The sequence below is a fragment of the Lagenorhynchus albirostris genome, chromosome 2, assembly GCF_949774975.1.
Source record: "Lagenorhynchus albirostris chromosome 2, mLagAlb1.1, whole genome shotgun sequence".
In the NCBI taxonomy this organism is placed as follows: domain Eukaryota; kingdom Metazoa; phylum Chordata; class Mammalia; order Artiodactyla; family Delphinidae; genus Lagenorhynchus; species Lagenorhynchus albirostris.
In genome coordinates, this window is record NC_083096.1 from 46,877,153 (window position 1) to 46,900,037 (window position 22,885).

Genomic DNA, 22,885 nt, shown 5'->3' on the forward strand with positions numbered 1-22,885 from the left:
CTCTAGATTTCAAGGGCACACCGTGACAGCTGTAGTCCACAGGAAGCTGCCAAACTGCCTCTCAACACCCAGGACTTCGGTGACTAGAATTTAGGGGCTACTGGATGTGGGTTCTGGCTTCAAACACACACCAACAGTGTTGCTTCGCAGCAAGAGCAGTAGTAAGATGGCTTTCTCATCACTTTTGCCTTCCAAATCTCACACAGGTCATCCCCTGCTAGAATGTAATTAGTATCCAGAAGTCTGACTGCCAGAGAGTCTGAGAAATGTTGTTTCTAACTTTTCAGGCCCTAAAGTTCAAGAACATACATAGAGGGCTTTGAAGATGGATGTCTACTTCCAGCTGACAATAACCTGTTCCAGGGTGTGACTTTATTCCTTCCAGAATGGACAACACAACCGTGGTCTAAAAGAGAGCTTGAGAGGAGAGGGGAAGAACAGGCCCACCGATCTTATAGTTACAGATCTTATAGTTACAGGCCTTACTAATTAATACCTGGTAGGATTTATTGGGTGCAGTCCTTTTCTTAGTTTTTAAGACATCCAACTCAGAATAGGAGTAAAAATATTATGCACAGAGTGGAGCCAGTCATAAGGAAAAGTCATTCCACATTTAGGAAACCAGTAGTTTTTGAGCCGTTGCTATGTGCCAGACTGTGACAGTCACTGGGGTATAACAGTGAACAAGATAGAAGCTGTTCCTGCTCTCATTGAAGTTTGTGGTGAGTTGGGTACTAGCCAGGTTGACTACCCAGGTTCAAAGCCTGCCTCCCCCACTTATTAGCTGTGTGAACTTAAGTTACTCGCGTAAGTCTCAGTTTCCTCAGCTGTAATGTATAATCAAAGAACCTATTTTACTTAACTGAGATTCAGTGAAAATTAAATGGGATAATGAATGCAGAGTGCTAAGCACACTGCCTGGTTCATGCTAGGGTCTGAATAAATGTTGGTGAAGAGTGTGAGCAAATCAAAAGGCAATCACCATGCAGGACACTGTGATAATGCTGTGATACAGAAAAAACCAGCACCTATGAGGAGAGGCATTAACTCAGACCTACGGGGCTCACAGAAGGCTCAGGAAATAAGTTAAGTCGATTTAGGTTTGCGTTTGCTGGCTAAGAGAGAGCATGCCACATTTGATGCCTAAAAGTAGTTCATTGTGGCTGTACTAAAGGGAATGGGGTGAAGAGAGCGGGCAGTTAGGAGCCAGATCATGAGGGGACTTGTTAGACTTTTAAGAGTTTGGATAGTATTCTGAGGACCGCAGGAAGCCATTGAAGGATTCAAAGCCAGAGAGTGATACGATTTGATTTATATTTTAGGGAAATATCCCTTTGGCTGGAATATGAAAAATGGCTTAGGGAAGGGAAAGATTACTGGCAGGAAATCCAGCCAGAATTCTTCAGTAATTAAAGAGAGAGAGAGAAAGGTGTCCTGAAGCTGAAAAGTAGCAGAAAGATACAGAAAAATGGAACAATTCTGGAGATACTTAGGAAGTAATTGGCTGGAAAGTAAGGTATGCGTTTTTTTCCCCCACTATCCCACCTCTTCCCTTTGTCTCGCTTTAGTCACTTCCTTTTTTATATAAATTTATTTATTTACTTATTTATTTATTTTTTGGCTGCTTTGGGTCTTCGTTGCTGCACAGGCTTTCTCTAGTTGTGGTGAGCAGGGACTACTGTCTGTTGCAGTGCACGGGCTTCTCATGGCGGTGGCTTCTCTTGTTGTGGAGCACGGGCTCTAGGCCCACAGGCTTCAGTAGTTGTGGAACGTGGGTTCAGTAGTTGTGGCTCGCGGGCTCTAGAGCGCACTCAGTAGTGGCGCATGGGCTTAGTCGCTCCGCGGCATGTGGGATCTTCCCGGACCAGGGCTCGAACCCGTGTCCCCTACATTAGCAGGCGGATTCTTTTTTTTTTTTTTTTTTCGGTATGCGGTCCTCTCACTGTTGTGGCCTCTCCAGTTGCAGGGCACAGGCACTGGACGTGCAGGCTCAGCGGCCATGGCTCACGGGCCCAGCCGCTCCTCAGCACGTGGGATCTTCCCGGACCGGGGCATGAACCCATGTCCCCTGCATCGGCAGGCGGACTCTCAACCACTGCGCCACCAGGGAAACCCGGCAGGCGGATTCTTAACCATTGTGGCACCACGGAAGTCCCCTATTCACTTCTTTATTCATTTAAATTGGGAAACAAAAATTCTTTAACAAACTTATTTTCTTAGGGAACAGATCAGTGCTATAATAGTGGTCTCCAGATGCAGATACCCCATGCTAGTTATTTAACATAGTGGAGACATTAGTATTGCAAATTTAGGGCCACATGGAAAAAAAAGATGGAGTGGGGACTGTATTTGCATTCGGCTTTTGCTTTGGTGACCCTCACATTCTGCAGCGTCGTTTAGTGATCACCATCCATTCTCTTGTTAGGATAGTCTTTTTTTTTTTTAAATGAGGTGTCATTGGGAATTCCTTGGCAGTCCAGTGGTTAGGGCTCCATGCTTTCACTGCCGAGGGCCCAGGTTCAATCCCTGATCAGGGAACTAAGATCCCACAGGCCACATAGCATGACTCAAATAATAATAATAATGTGTAATTGACATATGACATTATATTAGGGAATTCCATGGTGGTCCAGTGGTTAGGAAACCTCACTTCCACTGCAGGGGGCATGGGTTCGATCCCTGGTTGGGAAACTAAGATCGCACAAAAAAAACAAAACAAACAAACAAAACCCCCCAAAAAACATTATATTAGTTTCAGCTGTAAAACATAATGATTTGATTATATGTATGTATTGCAAAATGATCACAATAAGGCTAGTTAACATCTGTCCCCATACATAGTTACAAAAAATTTTTTTCTTATGATGAGAACTATTAGGATGTACTCTCTCAGCAACTTTCAAATATGCAGTACAGTACTGTTAACTATAGTTACCGTGGTATTCATCATATCCCAGGATAATCTTTTGATCTGAGCTACTTCTCTAGAGCCATTGTAGAGGTAATAAAAGGTATCATGTCACACCATCTTTATCATTCCTCCTCTAGTTCCCGGGCCTGTTTTTCATGGGGGAGTTTAATTTTGGGGTGTTCAGGGTATTAGAAGTGGAACCCCAACTGCTTTCTACATCTTCTATGTTTGAGAAATGATGGGATTGAAATTCTAGGTTATATCTGACGTAACCAAATTGTGAGGTATTGATGTAATGGAAAAAATATTTTGTATTTTACATCCCCTATCCTTTATTTAATGCTCCCTTGAACCGAATGTGTTTTCCATTTGGGTGACTTAAAGGAGGGAGGCAGAGATATTCTCAGATGCCATTTCAAGGAATTATTTTACTTCTTAATTAATTATACTTCTTGCTAGGTCTGTTAGAACTGATTTTTCTGTCTCTTGGGAAAAGAGATCTTTGGTCTCAAGATGAAAGTAATGATTTGTACATGCCCCTCACCCTATTATCTGAAAGAAGTCATGATAAATAAATCAGCAAATATCTGAGTTAGTTGAAGAAATTTGTTATTTTTAATGGTATACAATGCTTATTGGTTATAAAGACCCATGTACTTTTTTTCTTCACTGTGGTGCCAGCGAAATTGACATGTTTATAATTGATGATCAGGTTTTAAAATTTGGAAACATCTTTCAATTTTGAAATATGATTAGAATAATTAGAGCAATCATAAGTTTGAGTGAGACTTGGGAGATTTAGAGCTAGAGGAAGGGGGATCTTAATCTTGGGTACATTTTTTTTTCCTAATCTTGGGGACATTTTTCATCCCACAGATGTAAAAATATCTCCTTGGGGGGAAAACGGGAGAATAATGCCCATCACTTTAGCTGTATCCCTGAAGATGTTTATCTTGAAGAGAAGCGGAGAAAACAAAGGAGAAAGAACTATACAAATGTAGAGAACTGAAGAGAATCCCAAGGAGTCATGGTTTTCTCAGAATAATATTTTTTTCTCAGAATCATTTTTACCAGGAAACATGAAATAAATATTCAATACCTGAATTGATCCCAGGAACTAGGGAGCCACATTTGTCTGTGTGACTTTGTGCATTTCCTGTGAAGGATGATCTCTAATATTATTTTGGAACCCAGCTTCATAAACATGGAATAGTTTTACCCTGACTTGTGATGTAAATGGATGATTAATCCGGACTAGGTAAATAGGGAGATAAGTGAGCATACATACCCACACTGCTAGACTTTACATAGGCACCTTTCAAATCAGACCCAATAGACACTTAAGCCTGCCCATCAGAATAGATATTTATTGCAGGGAAGGTTCTGGGTTGGACTGTCTGCCTTGAGCCATTTGGAAACTGAACTGGCTGGAGCAGATTGCAAAGTTTAGGTTGTGGGAGAATGACTCAGGCTCCTTTCCAGCCTAAAGCAATTAACCGGTTGTTGGAAACTTGAAATATTGGACCAAATTATATTACCTAAGTTAAAATAAGCACCCCTGAGAATAGATCACGATATATATTAAGGTACATGTATTATGCAAGGGTTGATGTTCCTATTTCTATAGCTTATGGACCAGCCTTGGAATCTTCACTGAGAATAAATTTGTTGTTAGTACGTTTTTTGGTATTTGTTTTCATTGGTTGATATATATGTACACTATTAGCACATTCCCAAAGCCATTACCCTCTAAGATTGGAACTGCCAGAAACATCCTTGACAAACTCATCAGTAGAAACACTGAACACTTAAAAACAGTAGGTATTTTGTATGGAACAACTGTGGAGTTTGACCTAAAGCTGAGGATATGCTTTAAAAAAAAAAAAAAAAAAAACCTCATTTATTCACACATGGTCTTATTTGATCCATATAGGACCCCTATAAAGCACACACGGTATGTATTATGGTATAGTAGTCCCTGCTTATCAATGGGGGATACGTTCCAAGTCCCCCAGTGGATGCCTGAAACTGGGGATAGTACCAAATCCTATACATACTATGTTTTTCCCTATACGTAAAAACCTATGATAAAGTTTAGTTTATAAATTAGGCACAGTAAGAGATTAACAACAATAATAATAACATAGAACAACTACAACAATATACTGTAATAAAAGTTATGTGAATGTGGTCTGTCTCTCAAAAATTTCTTCTTGTACTCTATCACCCTTCTTGTGATGATGTGAGATAATAAAACACCTATATGATGAGATGAAGTGAGTTGAATGACATAGCATTAGGCTACTATTGACATTCTGAGGATTTGTCAGAAGAAGGATCATCTGCTTTGGGTGATCCTGGATCATCCAGCCATGACAATGTCTATGGTTAGATGTCAGGAACAGATTATGTTGGTGGTTGGAGGTCCCAGGCAGGATGGAGGCAGAGGGCGTGAGATTTCATCATGCTAATCACAACAGCATGTAATTTAAAACGTATGAATTGTTTATCTCCAGAATTTTCCATTTAATATTTTCAGACCGAGGTTGACCAGGCATAACTGAAACCTCAGAAAATGAAACCGAGGATAAGGATGGACTACTGTACTTCCAGTCTTAGCAATAAATGACTTGCCCAAAGACAAACAATTAGCAAGTGACAGAACCAAGATTTGCTTTCAATGTTTTTCTATTCCAGTTCCTGAACCCTCTTTGGGGATACACAAATTAGAGATAAGCACAAATAAAATTACAAGAGACAATTAGAATCACAACCAATTAATCTAATCTATAGAATTTAAACTGTTACTTAAGAAGACATAACCTACAAGACTGAAACATTTATTGCATTGTGTTACAAATTCACATTTCATTGTTACTCTCTCAGCCCTGGGCTGGTAAAAAAAGATTTTTGTACTTGATTCATTGGTAAATATTTATTGACCACTGTTCTGTGTGGGAATGTTGAATTGGACTTTTTTCTTTCTTTCTTTTTATTAAAATTAACTTGTAGAGTTGAGTGAGTGTCCAGTCATTCCAGCAAGTTACATTGAATTTTGTTGCCTACTTTTCCATTTTTCCTGGGTAAAGGAGGGAAAACCTGAACACTTGGTATGGCAATTCTCAGTCTGTTCTTCAAACCTCTGCTACAAAGTTCCATTCTCTCATTTATAAAATAGGTATCACTTATTGACCATCTATTATATGCTAGGTGTTCTACATTACCGGTAATCTTCACATCTCTGTGGTTTGGTGGGTATAGTTATCCTCATTTTTATGAATGCAGTTAGTCCAGGTATACCTTGGAGATATTGCAGATTTGGTTCCAGACTACCACAGTAAAGTGAATATTGTAATAAAGTGAGTCACATGAATTTTTTGGTTTCCTAGAGCCTATAAAATTTCTGCTTACACTATACTGTGGTCAATTAAGTTTGAAATAGCATTATGTCTAAAAGAAACAATGTACAGGGCTTCCCTGGTGGAGCAGTGGTTGAGAGTCCGCCTCCCGATGCAGGGGACACGGGTTCGTGCCCCGGTCCGGGAAGATCCCACATGCCGCGGAGCGGCTGGGCCCGTGAGCCATGGCTGCTGAGCCTGTGCGTCCGGAGCCTGTGCTCCACAACGGGAGAGGCCGCAACAGTGAGAGGCCCGCGTACCGCAAAAAAAAAAAAAAAAAAAAAAAGTACATACCTTAATTAAAAAATACTTTTTTGCTAAAAAATGATAACCATCATCTGTGCCTTCAGTGAGTTATAATCATTTGACTGGTGGAGGGTCTTGCCTGGATGTTGATGGCTGCTGACTGATCAGGGTGGTGGATGCTGAAGGCTGGGGTAGCTGTGACAATTTCTTAAAATAAGACAGCGATGAAGCTTGCCGCATCAGTTGACCCTTCCTTTCACTTGAACACTTAGAGGCCATTCTAGGGTTATTAACTGGCCTAATTTCAATATCACTGTGTCTCAGGAAATAAGGAGGCCGAAGGAGAGGGAGAGAGATGGGGTAACTGCTGGTCAGTAGAGCAGTCAGGACACATTTATCAATTAAGTTTGCCGTCTCATATGGTGTGGTTCATGGTGCTCCAAAACAATTACCGTAGTAACATCAAAGACAACTGATTGCAGATCACCATAACAAATATAATAACAATGAAAACAGTTTGAAATACTGTGACACAGAGACCCAAAATGAGCAAATGATATTGGAAAAAAATGGTGTAGATATACTTGCTTGACTCAAGGTTGTCACAAACCTTCAATTTGAAAAAACGCAATGTCTGTGAAGCTCAATAAAACGAGGTATGCCTGTATAGCATAGCAGTGAAACAAGATGAAACAGTAGGCTTGGATCAACAACAGGGCCTTCAACCAAAACTACCAGGGTTTGAATTTGAATCCATACTTACTAGGACCAGTTATTTCATTTCTCTGTTCTCCCTTATGCTCATCTCTAAAATGGGATAAAATTATTTGAACTCATAGAATTATGGTGAGTGTTAAATGAATTAACATCTGTAAATGGCTTATAATGCCTGGGCTTCTACTGATATTCAGTGAATGTTAGCTACTGTTGCTAATTTGGTGTGCCCCAGGGCTGAATCTGAGGGCCTCTTTTCTTCTATGTGTATATATATATATATATATATATATATATGTATATATATATATATATGCTACTCCTTAGGTGACCTCATTTAATCCTTTGGTTTTAAATATAAAACTATACCGATGACTCCAAAATTTATACTTCCTGCCAAAATGGTACTTTTCAAATGTAAGTCAGCTCATGTAACTTCTCTATTCAGAACCTCCAGTGACTTCCTATCTCTCCCAGTGAAAAAACCAAAGCCCTCACCAGGGCCTATGAGGCCCTATTGATCTGTCCTACTTTTCCACTTGCTTTCTTTTGTGCAGCCACATGGGTGTGCTTGTCGAAGACTCTCAAACACTCTTGCTCCTCAGGCTCTTTGCACTTGCTGTTCTGCCAGGTATGTTCCTCCCCAGATAGTCAAATGACACATTCCTTCACTTCTTTCAGGTCCCTGCTCAGATCCCATCCTATCAGAGAGGCCATCCCTGACCACCTTGAATAAAGGAGAATTTCCCTTTCCTTTTCTTCTCATCCAGCTTTATTTTTCATTATGGTATCTGTTACCATTATGTTTATTTTATTTTATTTTCCAATGGTCTGTTTTGCCCTCTAGTATGAGAGCTGTATTAAAGCAGGGACTTTGTTTTGTTCACAGCCTCTAAATCAAGTATCTGGCATGTGGCAGACAATAAATATTTATTGCCCAGCTAATAAGTGTCAGAGTTTCCTACCCAAGTTGGGCTCCCCTCAACAGCTCCTGCTCTTCTGTCCCACTAATCTGCATCCCCTGTGAGGGAAGATACATCAAATTACAAATATACATCAGTTCTTAGGACTTATCTTTAAATTGGAAATTTTATGCATATTAGGATCAATTTGCTGTTCAGCATAATTTAACAAATATTTGCTGTACACCAACTACATGCTCTTAAATAAGAAACAATGACCAACCCACTAAAATAGGTAGAAATTTATCCAAGAATCTTGAAGCCCAAAAAAAGTAAATATTTGTACTTATGGATCTCTAAGTTCAGAATTATTATGTGTACCTAAAACTAATACAATGCATATGTCAGTTATTTCTCAGTTTTTTGAAAGGCTATTTAAAAAAAATCTCAAATTATTAGGTTTATTTATTGTATCAGAATAGAACATTGGTCATCCCTGAAACTTCCTTTCTCCATCTTTCTCACTCTCAGTCCACTCATTTACTTAAACCAAATTTCTAGACATTTTCCTAGATTTCTCTTTCCCTCATCCTTCACATCCAATCCATTTGCAAAGACTGTAAACTTTATCTACAAAACTTATCCTGAGACCCTTTGCTTCTCATCAGTTTCACCTCTATAACACCTAGTCCAAGGACAACTGCACCTGCTTAGACTACCAGGAGGATTTCCTAAATGCTTTCCTTCCCTTCCCGTTTTCCACCTAGCAGCCAGAGCGATCTTATAAAAATGTAAATTACTTACCACTTCTCTGCCTAAAAGCTTCAGTGGTTTCCTTCTGTTATTCCTCTTTAAGTTATTCCTCTTAGAAAAACATCCAAACCCTACCCTAGCCTACAAGCCCTACTTGATTTGGTCCTAATCACCAGTCCAATCTTCTCTCTTAGCATTTTTCCCATTATTCATGCAGTCTGGTCACACTGGCCTTCTTTCATTTCTAGGAGCACAATGAGCCCTTCCCTGTCCCAGAATACTTGTACTAGCAACTCCTTGTCATTTGGGTCTCAGTTTAAATTTCACCACCCCAGAGAGGCCTTCCCTAACTTCTTCATTTCAAGTGGTCCCCTCTTCTCCATTCACTCTTTGTTGTGCCAGAGAGTGAACTGCATCCACTTATTGTGCATTGCACAATTGCCATCTAATATTTCCTTCTATGTTTGTTTTGTTTTTGTTTTTTTGTTTTTTGCGGTACGCGGGCCTCTCACTGTTGTGGCCTCTCCCGTTGCGGAGCACAGGCTCCGGACGCGCAGGCTCAGCGGCCGTGGCTCACGGGCCCAGCCGCTCCGCGGCATGTGGGATCCCCCCGGACCGGGGCGCGAACCCGTGTCCCCTGCATCGGCAGGCAGACTCTCAACCACTGTGCCACCAGGGAAGCCCTTCTATGTTTGTTTATTGTCTGTCTCCTTCCAGTAGAATGTAAACTTGATGAAGACAGGGACTTTGCTTTATCAGCAGTGTTTATAACAGAGCCTAACACATAGTGGGTACTCAAGGAACACTTGTTGAATGGGTAAATCTTTGTCTCAATTTTGATAGCTTATGTAAGATCACAATAATTTTCTAACACAGCTTTAATAACTCTGTCACATCCATGTTCTCATTGCTTCAACCCAAAAAAGGAGCAGTATGCCAGGGGAAGGATTCAGGTTCCCCCTATTTCTTGGCAACCACTAGGTCAACGTCTGGACTCAGTTTAGTAGTTCAAAACCATGAGACAAGGGGGGAAAGACGGGCAGAAATGAATACTCCTGAAGTGACCAATTGTCATTTCCCCACTTAAAATTTTGAGGAGAGAAAGAAAACAGTTCTTAAAATCGAACACGTTTAGAGTTGGAAATGTTCGAGAAAGTAGGTGTGGACAGAAAAATGTTAGATTGAGGGAGGAAAACTAATTCAGAAGGAGGTAAGAGAAAGAGCTGACACCATGCTGATGGTTGCCTGTCAGTGTTCAGGGTTCTGGGCTTGGGTACCACATCTTATATGTAAACACTAAGGAAGAGAGCGTGATGGGGTGGGGTGAGGGTGAGAGAAAGGGAGGAGAGGGCGACCAGGGCGAGAGGCGTGAAAGAAGCTAGAAGGAAAAGAGGACGGAGCTTAGCGATACAAAAGCAGCCTCGGATCTTGCCGGCGCTGCAAGCGTTAAGGGGAGGCGGGGAGTGACGCGGTTTGCGTCTGGAGCGGCTCCTTGGAGTCCCCAGCATCCACCGCCGGAGCCTCGCCTTCCTTTCTCCCTCTGCAGACATATCGAGACACAAAAAGAGAGGCGACCCCTGGACCAGCGCGAGGGACCCACCCGCACCATGACCGAGACCACCAAGACCCACGTTATCTTGCTCGCCTGCGGCAGCTTCAATCCCATCACCAAAGGGCACATTCAGATGTTCGGTGAGTCCTCCCGCCCACCCCCGGAGACTGCTTCCGCCTCTCTCCTTTCCCCGGCACCTGTGTTTCCCAGGGCGTCTGACGGTAAGGCGAGTACCCATCTGGAGAGGTGTGCTGGCTGATCCAGCTGGTGGAGGTCAGCCCCTCTATTCTGGGCTCCCGGGAGGGGACGCAGACTGTGCTTCCGAGGCGTCACTCGCTCGGGCCAGACCCTCCTCGCTGGGGGCCAAGGGGTGGGGGAGGGGAGGGGCCGGAGGGGAGTGTTGGTTCGGATTGGTGGGAGGTCGAGGTTTGAGAACTGGGGTGCGGTGGTGCGGTGGTTTGGCTACTTGGCCGGTGAGGATCGGGATGGGGGCAGAGGTTGGGGCGCGGAGAAGGGAGAAGGGGGTTAGAGATAACGTGCTGTTTGTTTAGGTTGGGCCGAAAGCTCGAAGGAGTTAATGGTGTATATGCTTCAGAGACACAAACACACACAACACACCAGGAACAGGGCTGGGCTTCAAGGAGATTCGTTTATGGTTTGGCTGCTGGTTCGGGGCGGCCCGGGGCAAATGTTTGAGGGTTGTGGACAGTGGATTGCGCGCGCGAGGTAGATGGCTTAGTGAATGTGGAGGTGGGGAGCAGGGGGCGGGGGCCTGGGCTTGGCTGCCGGGACCCACCGCCTAGGAAGGGGAGAGGGCGGGGCGGATGCTGCGGGCTGCCCTTTTTGAGCCGGTGTTGAAGGATGGGGCCCAAGTTGGCTGAGGCTCTGCCCAGGTTGGCGATGGCTCCCACAAGGTTTGAGGCGTGCGAGTGTATGTATGACTGTGTGTGTGTGTGTGTGTGTGTGTGTGTGTGTGTGTGTGTTTGGGGGCTGGGCGAGGTGAGGGCGCATCATCGCGCGTTTTTTTCAAGGAGGCTTTGTGGCAAAGAGAGAGGCCGAGTGAGCGGGGGCTCCTGGCTGCTGGTTGGGATTGAGAAGTGGTAAGGGAAAGGTGATCGTTGCCTGACAGAGATCTCGGGCCACCGGTGGGTAAACGGCGGGGCTTCGCTGCTGCTCCAGGAGGACCCAAAGGCGCGGGGGCTTGCGCGTTTAGACCCTGAGGGAGGCACGCGGAGGTCACTTTTGAAGCAGGAATTGAGGAGAAGTTAGAAGTCGGGATGCTTTTCTTCTGGCAATGAGAGAAACGAGAAGAGGAAAGCGAATGGACTAGGTAGGGATGGATGAGTGAAGGGTGGGAGGCCTTGCGCCGGCCGGCCAGTGAGGCGCTATCCAGAGACAGCGGTGCTGAAACGCAGGGCGAGCTGGAGCCGGCTGCAGGCACACGTGTTTACCCGGAGCCTGAGGATTGCGTGGGCCCTCCTAGGACTGTTTAGTGAAAGCCACATCATATCGGTAAAGACTGGGAGAGGTGGCTTAGAATAAAAATATTCCTCTCTTAAACCTAAAAGGTGAGTTGAACTGGGCACCCTTATTAAAAACCTCATGGAAAGAATATACTTTGAGCAGAGTGCAGATCACATAGGCACATTTATAGGATCCAAGGAGGGTGACTGAGGTAGCCATCCCTTCCTCACCATACTTTCGCTTTTAAAAGTGTTGTATCAGGAGCTGGTGCCAACTTACCTATTAAATAAAGACTTTTGTTCTAGCATCAAAGTAGACTAGAGCATCTCATCAGCCTTCTAAGGGAATATCAGTGCCCTGAAAACACTCTCCTTTCACTTTCTTTTGATTCTGGTGTCTTCACCCCTGTCCTTTTTTTCTTCTCTGTCTATTTCCTAGAGGAAATGGCTATTTCCTCTAGCCATTTTATATGGCTGTACTTTATTCCTCTCAGTTGCCCAGACAGGGAGGGACTTTCCTCTGGAACTCCTTGGCTCTAGTAATCTTTAGTGGGCCAGCAGGTACTCCTCCTTTCTTCGTGGGACTAAGGATGTACCTAATTCCACTTGTTTTGGATTGCAGGAAGCATAGATTCAGATTGAGAACCAGGGATTTTGTTTTGCAGCTAAAGAGAGTTTAGTAATGGTGATAAAGGCTTTTGTTAAGTTGATGCTGACCTGCCAGTTCTCCATGAGTTTAGAGGAGAGAGTATATGGAAATAGGTATGGATTACAGCAGGGAGGTTTAGACATAGAATAGGTGAAAGGAGACTTTGACAGTAGTGACTTTTGCTTGTTATTGGAGCTGAAGAAGAGGAGAGAATATCAACAAAGACTTTTGAGTGTCCATGAGTTATGTGTAATCCAGAGAGCAACATGGAAAGAGGATATGGTATGCTCACTGTGGCTTTAAGGAGCTTATAACCTAATGAAAGCTTTAGCACATATACATTGAAAAGGAAACAGGAAAGAACACAAAATACATATTAAACAATTTTTTTTCTGTAGAATCTCTTATGGGAATCTTTGAGCTAGTGATAAGTTTTGTAATTTATTTTTGTAGAGCAGCTTCTGATTTACAAGGCATTTTCATCGTGTATGTCACTTATTCTTAATAAGAAGCTTACAAGAAAGGCACCATTATCTCCATTTTACAAATGAGAAACTGATGTTCAGAGGCTAAGTGGCTTTCTTAAGTGGCTTAAGTGACATGGAGCGTGGGTGGCAGAATTGAGACTGGAACCCCACATTTCTGATTCCTCTTGAATAGGCCTTTGCACTGTAACAAAAGCAGAAAGAACTGCTCACTAATCTTCTGACTGAATAATTCCATGAACTCTATTTCCTTCAAACATATACTAACAGAGATTAGAATTCAGTTGCCATCAACTAAATGAGATTCCTAAATACGCATTTCCTTAAGAGCTCTTTCCCATCTCTAAAGAAACCAGGCATCCATGAAATATTTTCTCCTTTTAAATGGCTTTAAAATTTTTTCCCCCAACAATACAGAAATAATTAATGCAATAAAATTATCAAACTTTTAAAAGATGCCTGCAATTTGTAATAGAAAAAAAGTATAAAGATGCAAACAGGACTTTGAAATTAGACACCTTTAATAGAGCTTCTATATTTTGAAATACAGTTGCTTACCAAAGAAAAAAGAGACTATAAACAAAACAAAACGAAAAAGTGTCATTCAGAACGAAAAACTCAGGCTTCGTCTCTGTAAAGTAGTACTTGTCCAGTTCTCATTATTTGTAAAGTAATTTAGAATGAGCTTGTCTTTTTATTCTGAAAGGGGAGTTGATATTATTCCTATTTGTGGCTATGGGACCATGTAAGAAAAAATTAATATTAAAAATTTATTTATTTATTTATTTTTGGCTGTGTTGGGTCTTAGTTGCTACCCGTGGGCTCTTTGTTTTGGTGTGTGGGCTTCTCTCTAGTTGTGACGTGCGGGCTCCAGAGCCCTGTATTCTACACTGCAACTAGAGAAAGCCCGCGTGCAGCAACAAAGACCCAGTGCAGCCAAATATATATATATAAATGAATAAATTAAAAAAAAAATGGGTAGTGAGAACTTTATAAATTGTTTTCCTTTGTGACACAGGCCATCAACAAAATATATTCAATAAAGATACCTGTTCCCAATATCTTATGCTTATAACAAGGGAAAGCTATTTCTTTTCTTAGTACTCATATATTTTCCATTTAACTGTGCCACTAGAACATTTCTTTCACCACTCCCCCCGCCGCCTCCTCCTCCTCCTCCTCCTCCTCCTCCACCTCCTCCACTCTTCTGTTACCAAAACTAGCTCCTACTCATCTTTCAGATTTTAGCTTCAACAGTACTTCCTCAGGGAACCTCCAATGACTCCTCAATTAAGTATGGTTACCCTTACTGACATTTGACATTTGATCCCACATCACCTTATACTTTCCATACCATAACTCTGATCTCATTCTGTGTTTCATGACTATTTGCCATGCTAGACAGTAAGATTTATTAAGATAGAAACCATGCCTAGTTTAATCATTGATTTACTTCCTAGTACCTAGCATGGAGTAAGCTCTCCATAATAGTATACTATAATAATAATTGCAAATAAAGAGTATTTATTTATTTATTTAAACATTGTAGCAACTGTAATTTTCTTTTTAAAGTAGTTATGTATTCAGTATTTTATTTATTTATTTTTGGCTGTGTTGGGTCTTCGTTTCTGTGCGAGGGCTTTCTCTAGTTGCGGCGAGCTGGGGCCACTCTTCATCGCGGTGCGCGGGCCTCTCACTGTCGCAGCCTCTCTTGTTGCGGAGCGCAGGCTCCGTAGTTGTGGCTCACCGGCCTAGTTGCTCCGCAGCATGTGGGATCCTCCCAGACCAGGGCTCGAACCCGTGTCCCCTGCATTAGCAGGCAGATTCTCAACCACTGCGCCACCAGGGAAGCCCTAAAGAGTCTTTGCTTCATAATAGTTGCTGAATAAATAAAAAATAAATGAATGTCGTTCCAGGTGGAGGAATCAACCATGCATAAAGGGCTGGGGTGATGAGACAGAGAGCCATGACATTAGAACAAAAAAAAGTTCAGGATGACTCAAGGAGGAGGGGATTGAGAAATAAGACTGGGAAGTTAGATGGAAATCTGATCAATTATGAAGGCTTGTAAGTCATATTAAAGAATTTAGATTTTATCCCAATGGCAGTGACAAAATATTGCCTTTTTTAAGTAAAGGGATGTCATAATCATATTGTTAAGATTATGATTTAATTGAATTTTGAACGTAAACTGGTGAAGGGCAAGGATGGAGATACAGCAATACTGAGTTCAAGTCAGAGAAGACTGTCACCTTGCTCAGGTTGGTGGCATTTGGGATGGAGAGTGAGTGTATTTGAAAATATTTAGGAGGTAAAAGAGATCCTTATTTGGTGATTTGATGGGTGGGTGATGGCAAAGTAGTCCAGGGTAACTGGCAGGTTTCCATCCAAAGTGGATGAATAGAGAACATTGGAAGAGAAGCAGGTTTGGGCTTGGTGGGGAAAGCGAAGCTTCATACTTCTTACTCTAAGATTTTGGAAATAATGTATTCTAACCAAGTACTAATGCAAAAGAAGGAAATACCTAAATTCAAAGTCTCTTTGTAACCTGGGACATCTGAAACTTCTAATGAAAGCTCCTAGTAGGTTTTATTTGGATTATTCAAAATTCTTCATGCAAGAAATATATTGAAATTCATTAACATTATGGAAATAAAAAGATAAAGAATTTGCCAGCTTTTTTATAAACTACGAGATGGGAGAAAATCAAGGTCCTAAAGTTGACTCTTTTATAATGTTGAGGATGTGAGATTGGAAACAGTTGATGCAGTTCAAAAGACCATTCCAGAACTTGCCCATCACTATGGTGATGGCTGTGATAATATATTTAAGTGGACGCTTGGGAATTCTAATTCACTGATAAGTTGAATGTCCTCTAATGGAAACTCATGGATCACTCATGGTAGTTTCACTGGCGAGAGCTGTGTCTACTCATGACGTGAGAATAATGGCTGAAAAAGAAAATTTAGATATTTTTGTCCACATGAACAAGTAGTTTGATTTACTTTCTCCTGCTGAATTGATTGACTGAGCCCCACGTGGACACAAATTATGCTAATTACGATAGACAACTCTCCCATCTAGAATGCATCCCAGACCAAGGAACAGGATATAACCGAGAAGGTTGATGTACTATGAATTTTGAAATGAAGAAATATTAATTTTCAGATTCTCTTCTCTTTTTGTTTTCCTTGAGCTTATTCTACATATCCAACCCTTTATGCTTAAAACTATCAGAATTAAGAGATTCATATGACTTTTAAGAAATAGTTCAGATTACTGCTCAGTAGGAACCTCCTTTAAAATGTTATGAGTCTCAAGAGAAACACTTCTACACAAATTTCCAGTTTTAGACCAAGTCAAATGAACAGCCTAAAATGCAGAGGCAAACTAAACTAAAAACATAACCGGCAAACCCTCAGGTCTGGATCTCTCTCTGTTTCAGAGAGATCCTCAGACAAGAGAGGAAAATGCAAAACTAGACGGATAATCTATATTTTCTGTTATTTTTCTATTAATAGGTAATAGTTGTGAAAGTAGTCTATGCATGACTGGGAAAGGGAATGAAAACCCTGTTTTGAAAGTGTTTCTTTAAAAAGATTCAAATCTAAATTTTACAATATCATTGTCCTCTCAGCCACCAATACAGTGTTGTATATGTAGTGGGTGCTTAATCAATATTTAATGATACTATGAAATACACACTTTCCAGTAGAGTTCTCGTTCATTTCTAAAGAGTTTTCAGATCATCCTGAATTGCTCAAGAAAGATCCTAAGGGCACAAAGGAACGCATTAAATATTTTTTAAACACCAGTTTAAAAAAAAAAAAACACTCAACACACAAAATTTTGGTTAAACAAAGGCATTTAAAATAATTCTTAAGGATCTGATCTAACAAACTAAGAACTGGGATATAGGAATGCATTTTAGAGAGAATTACACAACTTTATTTATGGATGTGTTCCATATCTCAATATATGTAAATGCAGCATCAGTTTAAAAGGAACAAAGTTTTCCATCGCCAGAGGTTTTCCAATCATAAGCATTCAAATGCATGGAACACATTTGTTTTTTTAAAAAAATACAGTTTGGCAGATAGCCTCAGAAGTATTTTAGCCTAAAAAAGATGTTTGGTGGCTTACAAGGTGTGACTAAGGCCATCCTCCCGGCTTTGGCTCCCTCCTCCTTTTGTACAGTATCTCTATGGTTTATGAACTCTGCAGCAAAGGCAAATATTATAAACACTACCAGCAGCATCACCTTCCCCATGATCATTTTAATAATGGAGTTAACCTTATTTGAGCTTCTTTAAAATCTACTACCATTAAACTGTTTTCCACTAAATCTATGGCATAATTCTCTTTAGTTCTGAACAAGTGAGCCAACAAGGAAAATTCTTGTAATTTGGGGGATAAGGGAGTAAGAGGAGGAGGCAGAAAATGAGCAAGACTCAGAGGCTAACCCCAGGAAGCAGTAGCAGCTAAACAGCACTCTTTCTCTGCTCTCTCTCCTGCATCATGTTGCCTCCACGTGGGTCACTATGCTGCTACATATTGACCTCACTTAATACTTACCAGACAGTAGGAGGGGGAGTGAAGTATAGCCCCTAGATAAGGCTAAATGCTTATAGTTTTTCTCTTATTCCAGTTGCTTGGGTCGAAAACCTTGGACTAATGCTTGATCCTTCTCTCTTTGCACATCCCATCTATGGCAGCAAATGTTTTTGGATCTATCTTCAAAATAAAACTAGGACCAGTCACTTTTTCCCATCTACAGCCCTGATGTAAGCCACTGTTACAGTTCGTTTACATCATTGCAATAGCCTCTTAACTGATCTCTGCTTCTACCCTTGGCCCAAAACTAAATTCTCAACAAAATAGCTGAGTGATCCTTTTAAAATGTAAGTCAGATGTACGTCAGAGCATGTTGCTCCTTTGCTCAAAATCCTCCAATGGTTCCCTATTTCATTCAGGGTCAAAGTCATTTTAATGACCTACAAAGGCCTCCATGATCTGCCACCTTTCCCCCTTCTCCCCCTACCTCATCACACCTCTTTCCAACCTCATTCTTAGCCAACTTCACTGACCTCCTTGTCTTGGCCTTAGAGTGTGCACTGAATGTTCTCGCTGCCTGGAATGCCCTTCCCCCATATATCCCCATGTCTAATTGACTCTCTAAGTCTTTGTCCAAATGCAACCTTCTCACTGTCTACTTGGCAGGTCCTACTCCCCTGATCACATAGTTTAAAATCACAGCTCACACACTCCCAGTCCCCCTTGTCATGCTCTACTTATATCTTTTCCCCTTACTTCTTATCCCCTTTTAACAAAGCATGTTATTTATCTGTTATATTTATTGTTTAATGTCTGTCTCCCCAACTAGAATGTGAGCTCTTCAATGGCAGGGATCTTTGTTTACTCGGCTCACAGACGTTTCTCATGCTCCTAGAAGAGTTCCTGGCACATACTAAGTACTCAATAAATGTCTGTTGAATGAGTGAATGAATGAAATGTTAGAATTACCTACCACCCTGACCTTAAGTCTAGATTCTTTCTGTGGTAGGAAGGGTAGAGTCTTAAAAGGACTCAGTATGCGTTCATTCATTCATTCAGCAAATGTTTATTGAGTTACGAATGTGCCTCTGGCACCATGCTAAGCCTCAGGGATATGAAAATTAAAGGCATTCCTTCTTATGCCTCAGGGAGATCATCTTCTGTAGAGGAGATAAACTACACATAGCAGTTCAGGTCATAGTGCTATAAAAAGAGGGGAGGATGACGTACAGTGAGAACATAGAAGAAAAAGTGATCACTCTAGACATGGTGGGAGGATCATCAGGGCATGTATTAGTGAGAATGAGTTTGAAGGTAGGAGCTACCCAGTGGACAGGATGGAGAATGGCATTCTGGGCTGAGAGCTGGGTATGTGTAAAGGCCCCAAACATCATGGCACATCAAGGGATCTCCAGGGAGCTTGTTAGATGACTGGAGTGCGGGCGGGGACAGGAAAGGGCAAGAGACCAGAGAGCCAGAAAACAGTTTTGGCAGGGGTGGAGGGTAGGCACCAAAGAGTTTAGACTTTACTCAGCCCTTTTAGTGATGGGCAGAGGAGTGCATTCCAGATGTGGGACCTACATCCCAAATGTCAGTGTTCCCTTTATTAGGGCTCTGACACCATGATTTTTTTTTTTTTTTTTTTTTGGCGATACGCGGGCCTCTCACTGTTGTGGCCTCTCCCGTTGTTGCGGAGCACAGGCTCTGGATGTGCAGGCTCAGCGGCCATGGCTCACGGGCCCAGCCGCTCCGCAGCATGTGGGATCTTCCCGGACCGGGGCACGAACCCACATCCCCTGCATCGGCAGGCAGACTCTCAACCACTGCGCCACCAGGGAAGCCCCTGACACCATGATTTTATCTAAATATTTTAAAGTTATTATTTTTGTATCACTTTTCTAAATATGGAGGGCTTTTTTCCCCCATGATTTTAAAATTTTGTTTATTTATTTATCTATTACTTTCTGAAATGGAACCATTTGTCCATTCTACTGAAGGAATAAATAAGTGGGGAATTATACTGCTGTACAACCCACCGAAGCAAATAAACAACCAACCAACCACCTCTCTCATAGGAAGTTGTTCTCACCTAGGTTCTAAATGTAGCCCTTCTGCACTTCAGTGGGATTGTTACAGGAAGGGGGACCCCTTCGAGGGCCCGAGGGTGGGCTCTTGTCTAACACTAAGAAAGACACGTGTGTGTGTCTGTGTGTCTGCTGACAAAGCAAGAGACTCTATTGGGAAGGGGTGCCTGGGCGGAGAGCAGCAGGGTAAGGGAACCCTGGAGAACTGCTCTGCCACGTGGCTCGCAGTCTCAGGTTTTATGATAATGGGGTTAGTTTCTGGGTTGTCTCTGGCCAATCGTTCTGACTTAGGGTCCTTCCTGGTGGCATGTGCATTGCTCAGCCAAGAAGGATTCCAGCAAGAAGGATCCTGGGAGGTTGGTAGGACTGGCGTCTCCTCTCTTCTTTTAACCTTTACCCAGTTCTTCCGGTTGGTGGTAGCTTGTTAGTTCCACCTCATTCTTTAACAGGACCTCCTGTTGCAAGATAACTCATGCATATGGTTACTATGATGCCAGGCCAGGGCAGGTGGTTTTGGTCAGTTGTTCCCCTAACAGTATGGCGCCTCATTGTTGTTAGAGTATTTTCAGATTTGGTGAACTCAGTTCACCCTAGTGTGATCTTCCTTGATTTTTAAGCATTTGTATCATGCGCCTGTTCTCTTTCCCCTAGGCTTAATTGTCTGAAGAGTGAGGACCATTGGAGATCCTTTTCTCTGACACTTGTTTTCTGCTCTAATCCTTTCAGGAGGTCTTGAACAAGTATACTGTATATCTGCTCTTGCTATAAAGCTATGGGTGTCCGTGACTTTGAAATTTACTATATCATTTTAAAGCCTCAAATAAGTGACATTCTATTGGGGGGTTGGGTTTCCCAGTGCTTTATTCTTCAACATTTCTTCAACCCTTTATCTTGGTACCCACAGAGAGGTGGAATCCTCATTCCATGGAGCACTGAGATTAAACTACATCAGTAACTGTTCATATCTCTTTTGAGATATTTATGTGCTGATAAATATTTAGCAGTGTGTGTGGTTCATCACAATAAGGCAAAATTTTTTTTTAACTTAGAGACTGTCACCCATTATAAATTAAAATTAAGAAAGACAATATAGTATTGTACATATAAATTTAAGCCATAATTGCCTCATTTACCATGAACCAATCTTGCTAAGCACAGTTTAAAAATTATTTACTTGTTATGCCCCAGGGAGTCAAAGTTTATAGATAATACATGATTTTCCCACCCTGTGAAACATGTTGATAAAGAGTGGGTAAATGTCTCAGTTTTTCTTATTGCTTCATTATTTCTCTCATTAGTTCCATTATATATGGAATTTAAGAAACTGAATTGCTATTGATTTGAGAATATACCTAGTCTCCTTTAACCTTTGTTTTGTCATCTGTAAATAGGGTGATTGGTATAACCCAGGGGTCAGCAAACTACAGCCTGCCAGCCAAATGTGGCATGCAAGCTAAGAATGGCTTTTACATTTTTAAATGGTGGAAAAAACATAAAAGAAGGAAAATACTTTGTAACACATGAAAATTTTCCGAAATTAAAATATGAGTATTCATAAATAAAGTTTTATTGGCACACAGCTACACTCCTTCACGTGAAAACTGTCCGTGGCTATTTTCAAATTACAACAGTAGAGCAGAGTAGTTGTGACAGAAACTGTTTGGATTGCAAAGCCTAAAATATTTACTACTTTCTGGCGGTTTGCAGAAAAAGTTTGCCTATCCCTGATATTACCTACCTCTAGGGGTTGGAATGGGGAGTGAATTTAAAGGGTTCTAAAAATATAAAGTGCAGTTGAAGTCCATTACCCAGAGGAACTCTTTAATGAACAATTTTCAGTCTAAACTAAATCTCTAAAAAGACTCATTTAAGCAGCAAATGTAGTTTCAATTTCATAATTGTAATTTTTCTGGCTGACTGAGTAAATGACTGTGTTCACAACGGGGATGATTTTCTGGTGTTTGGTTTACATTGGACATTGATTAGCCCCTCTGGCTAATGTTGCACGTTTATCTGCTGCTGAACATTTGATGTACTTTCCCAGAACATCCTTTACCTCAGGGGTCCCCAACCCCCGGGCTGCGGACCGGTATGTATCCGCAGCCTGCAGCCTGTTATGAACCAGGCCGCACAGCAGGAGGTGAGCAGCTGGTGAGTGAAGCTTCAGCTGCCGCTCCCCACCGCTCCCCATCACTCGCCTTACCGCCTGAACCATGCCCCGCCTCCCACCGTCTGCGGGAAAATTGTCTTCCACGAAACCGGTCCCTGGTGCCAAAAAGGTTGGGGACCTCTGCTTTACCTGATTCACGGCTGCCTCCTTCTTTCAATCTATTATTTTGTATACTTTATATTTGAGGATTTTAAAAAATCAGCACATCAATTGCATCAGGCTTTTACAGGCTGCTCTTGCAGTCACATCTCGGTTTTCTGCAGGATCTCGCCTGCCTCTGAACTCTGACAGCACTCGGCTTGTACCTCTGGTATAGCCCTTAGCACACTGTGCTGTGGGTTGTAGCTATTTCAGTCCATGTTTCATATTCTCTATCAGATTTAGGCCCTTGCCCACGTCATAGGGCTCTTTGTATCTCCTACAATGCCTAGCACAGTGCTCTAGGCACGTGGCAGTTACTATAAATATTTAGCAAATGAATGAATGATTGAACTGTTAGGAATATTCAGAATCTCAAACTTTAGGCAAAATAGGTGATTAGAAATCAGACAAGAATTTGGAAACCAGGAAACACAGGGAAACAGAAATTCAAGTATGACAGAGTCAGAAAACAGGACAAATAGCAAACGTTTAGGGACTTCAAAACTGAGATGGATTGTTACCTCAAGATAGGAAGGCTCATGTGTTATAAGAAGGGAACCCTATCCCAGAGTACAGCCTTTCCAGGCATCCACAGGGGAAGCGGCAAGTCGTGTTTGGGGGCTATTAAGTTTGTAGCTTGGCAGGAGTAGAAAATGTGGGTCAAGGATGAAGGTGAATCCTGAAACTATCCACTGGGTGCTTCAGTCAGATGTCTGGTACATCCAACAGTGGTTTCTCAGTGAGGCAAAAGTAGGTTTGGGGATGACAAAGGAGTTAAGTTTTACTTTTATTTATTCATGGTTTGAAAAAGGTTTTATGTACATGGCACCTGGCACAGGGAAGCTTTGTATATTATTTACTCT

The 22,885-nt window shown here is 41.8% G+C and overlaps 1 protein-coding gene across 1 annotated transcript in view; it reads left to right on the forward strand.

Moving 5' to 3' along the window:
- NMNAT2 (nicotinamide nucleotide adenylyltransferase 2) overlaps positions 1-22,885 on the forward strand; it is a 195,440-nt gene that overhangs the window by 34,212 nt on the left and 138,343 nt on the right. Inside the window, exon 5 of the mRNA XM_060131926.1 lies at positions 10,471-10,616. Within this exon, the coding sequence (XP_059987909.1) occupies positions 10,532-10,616 (85 nt within the window). The 5' untranslated portion in view covers positions 10,471-10,531. The remainder of the gene's footprint in view (positions 1-10,470; positions 10,617-22,885) is intronic.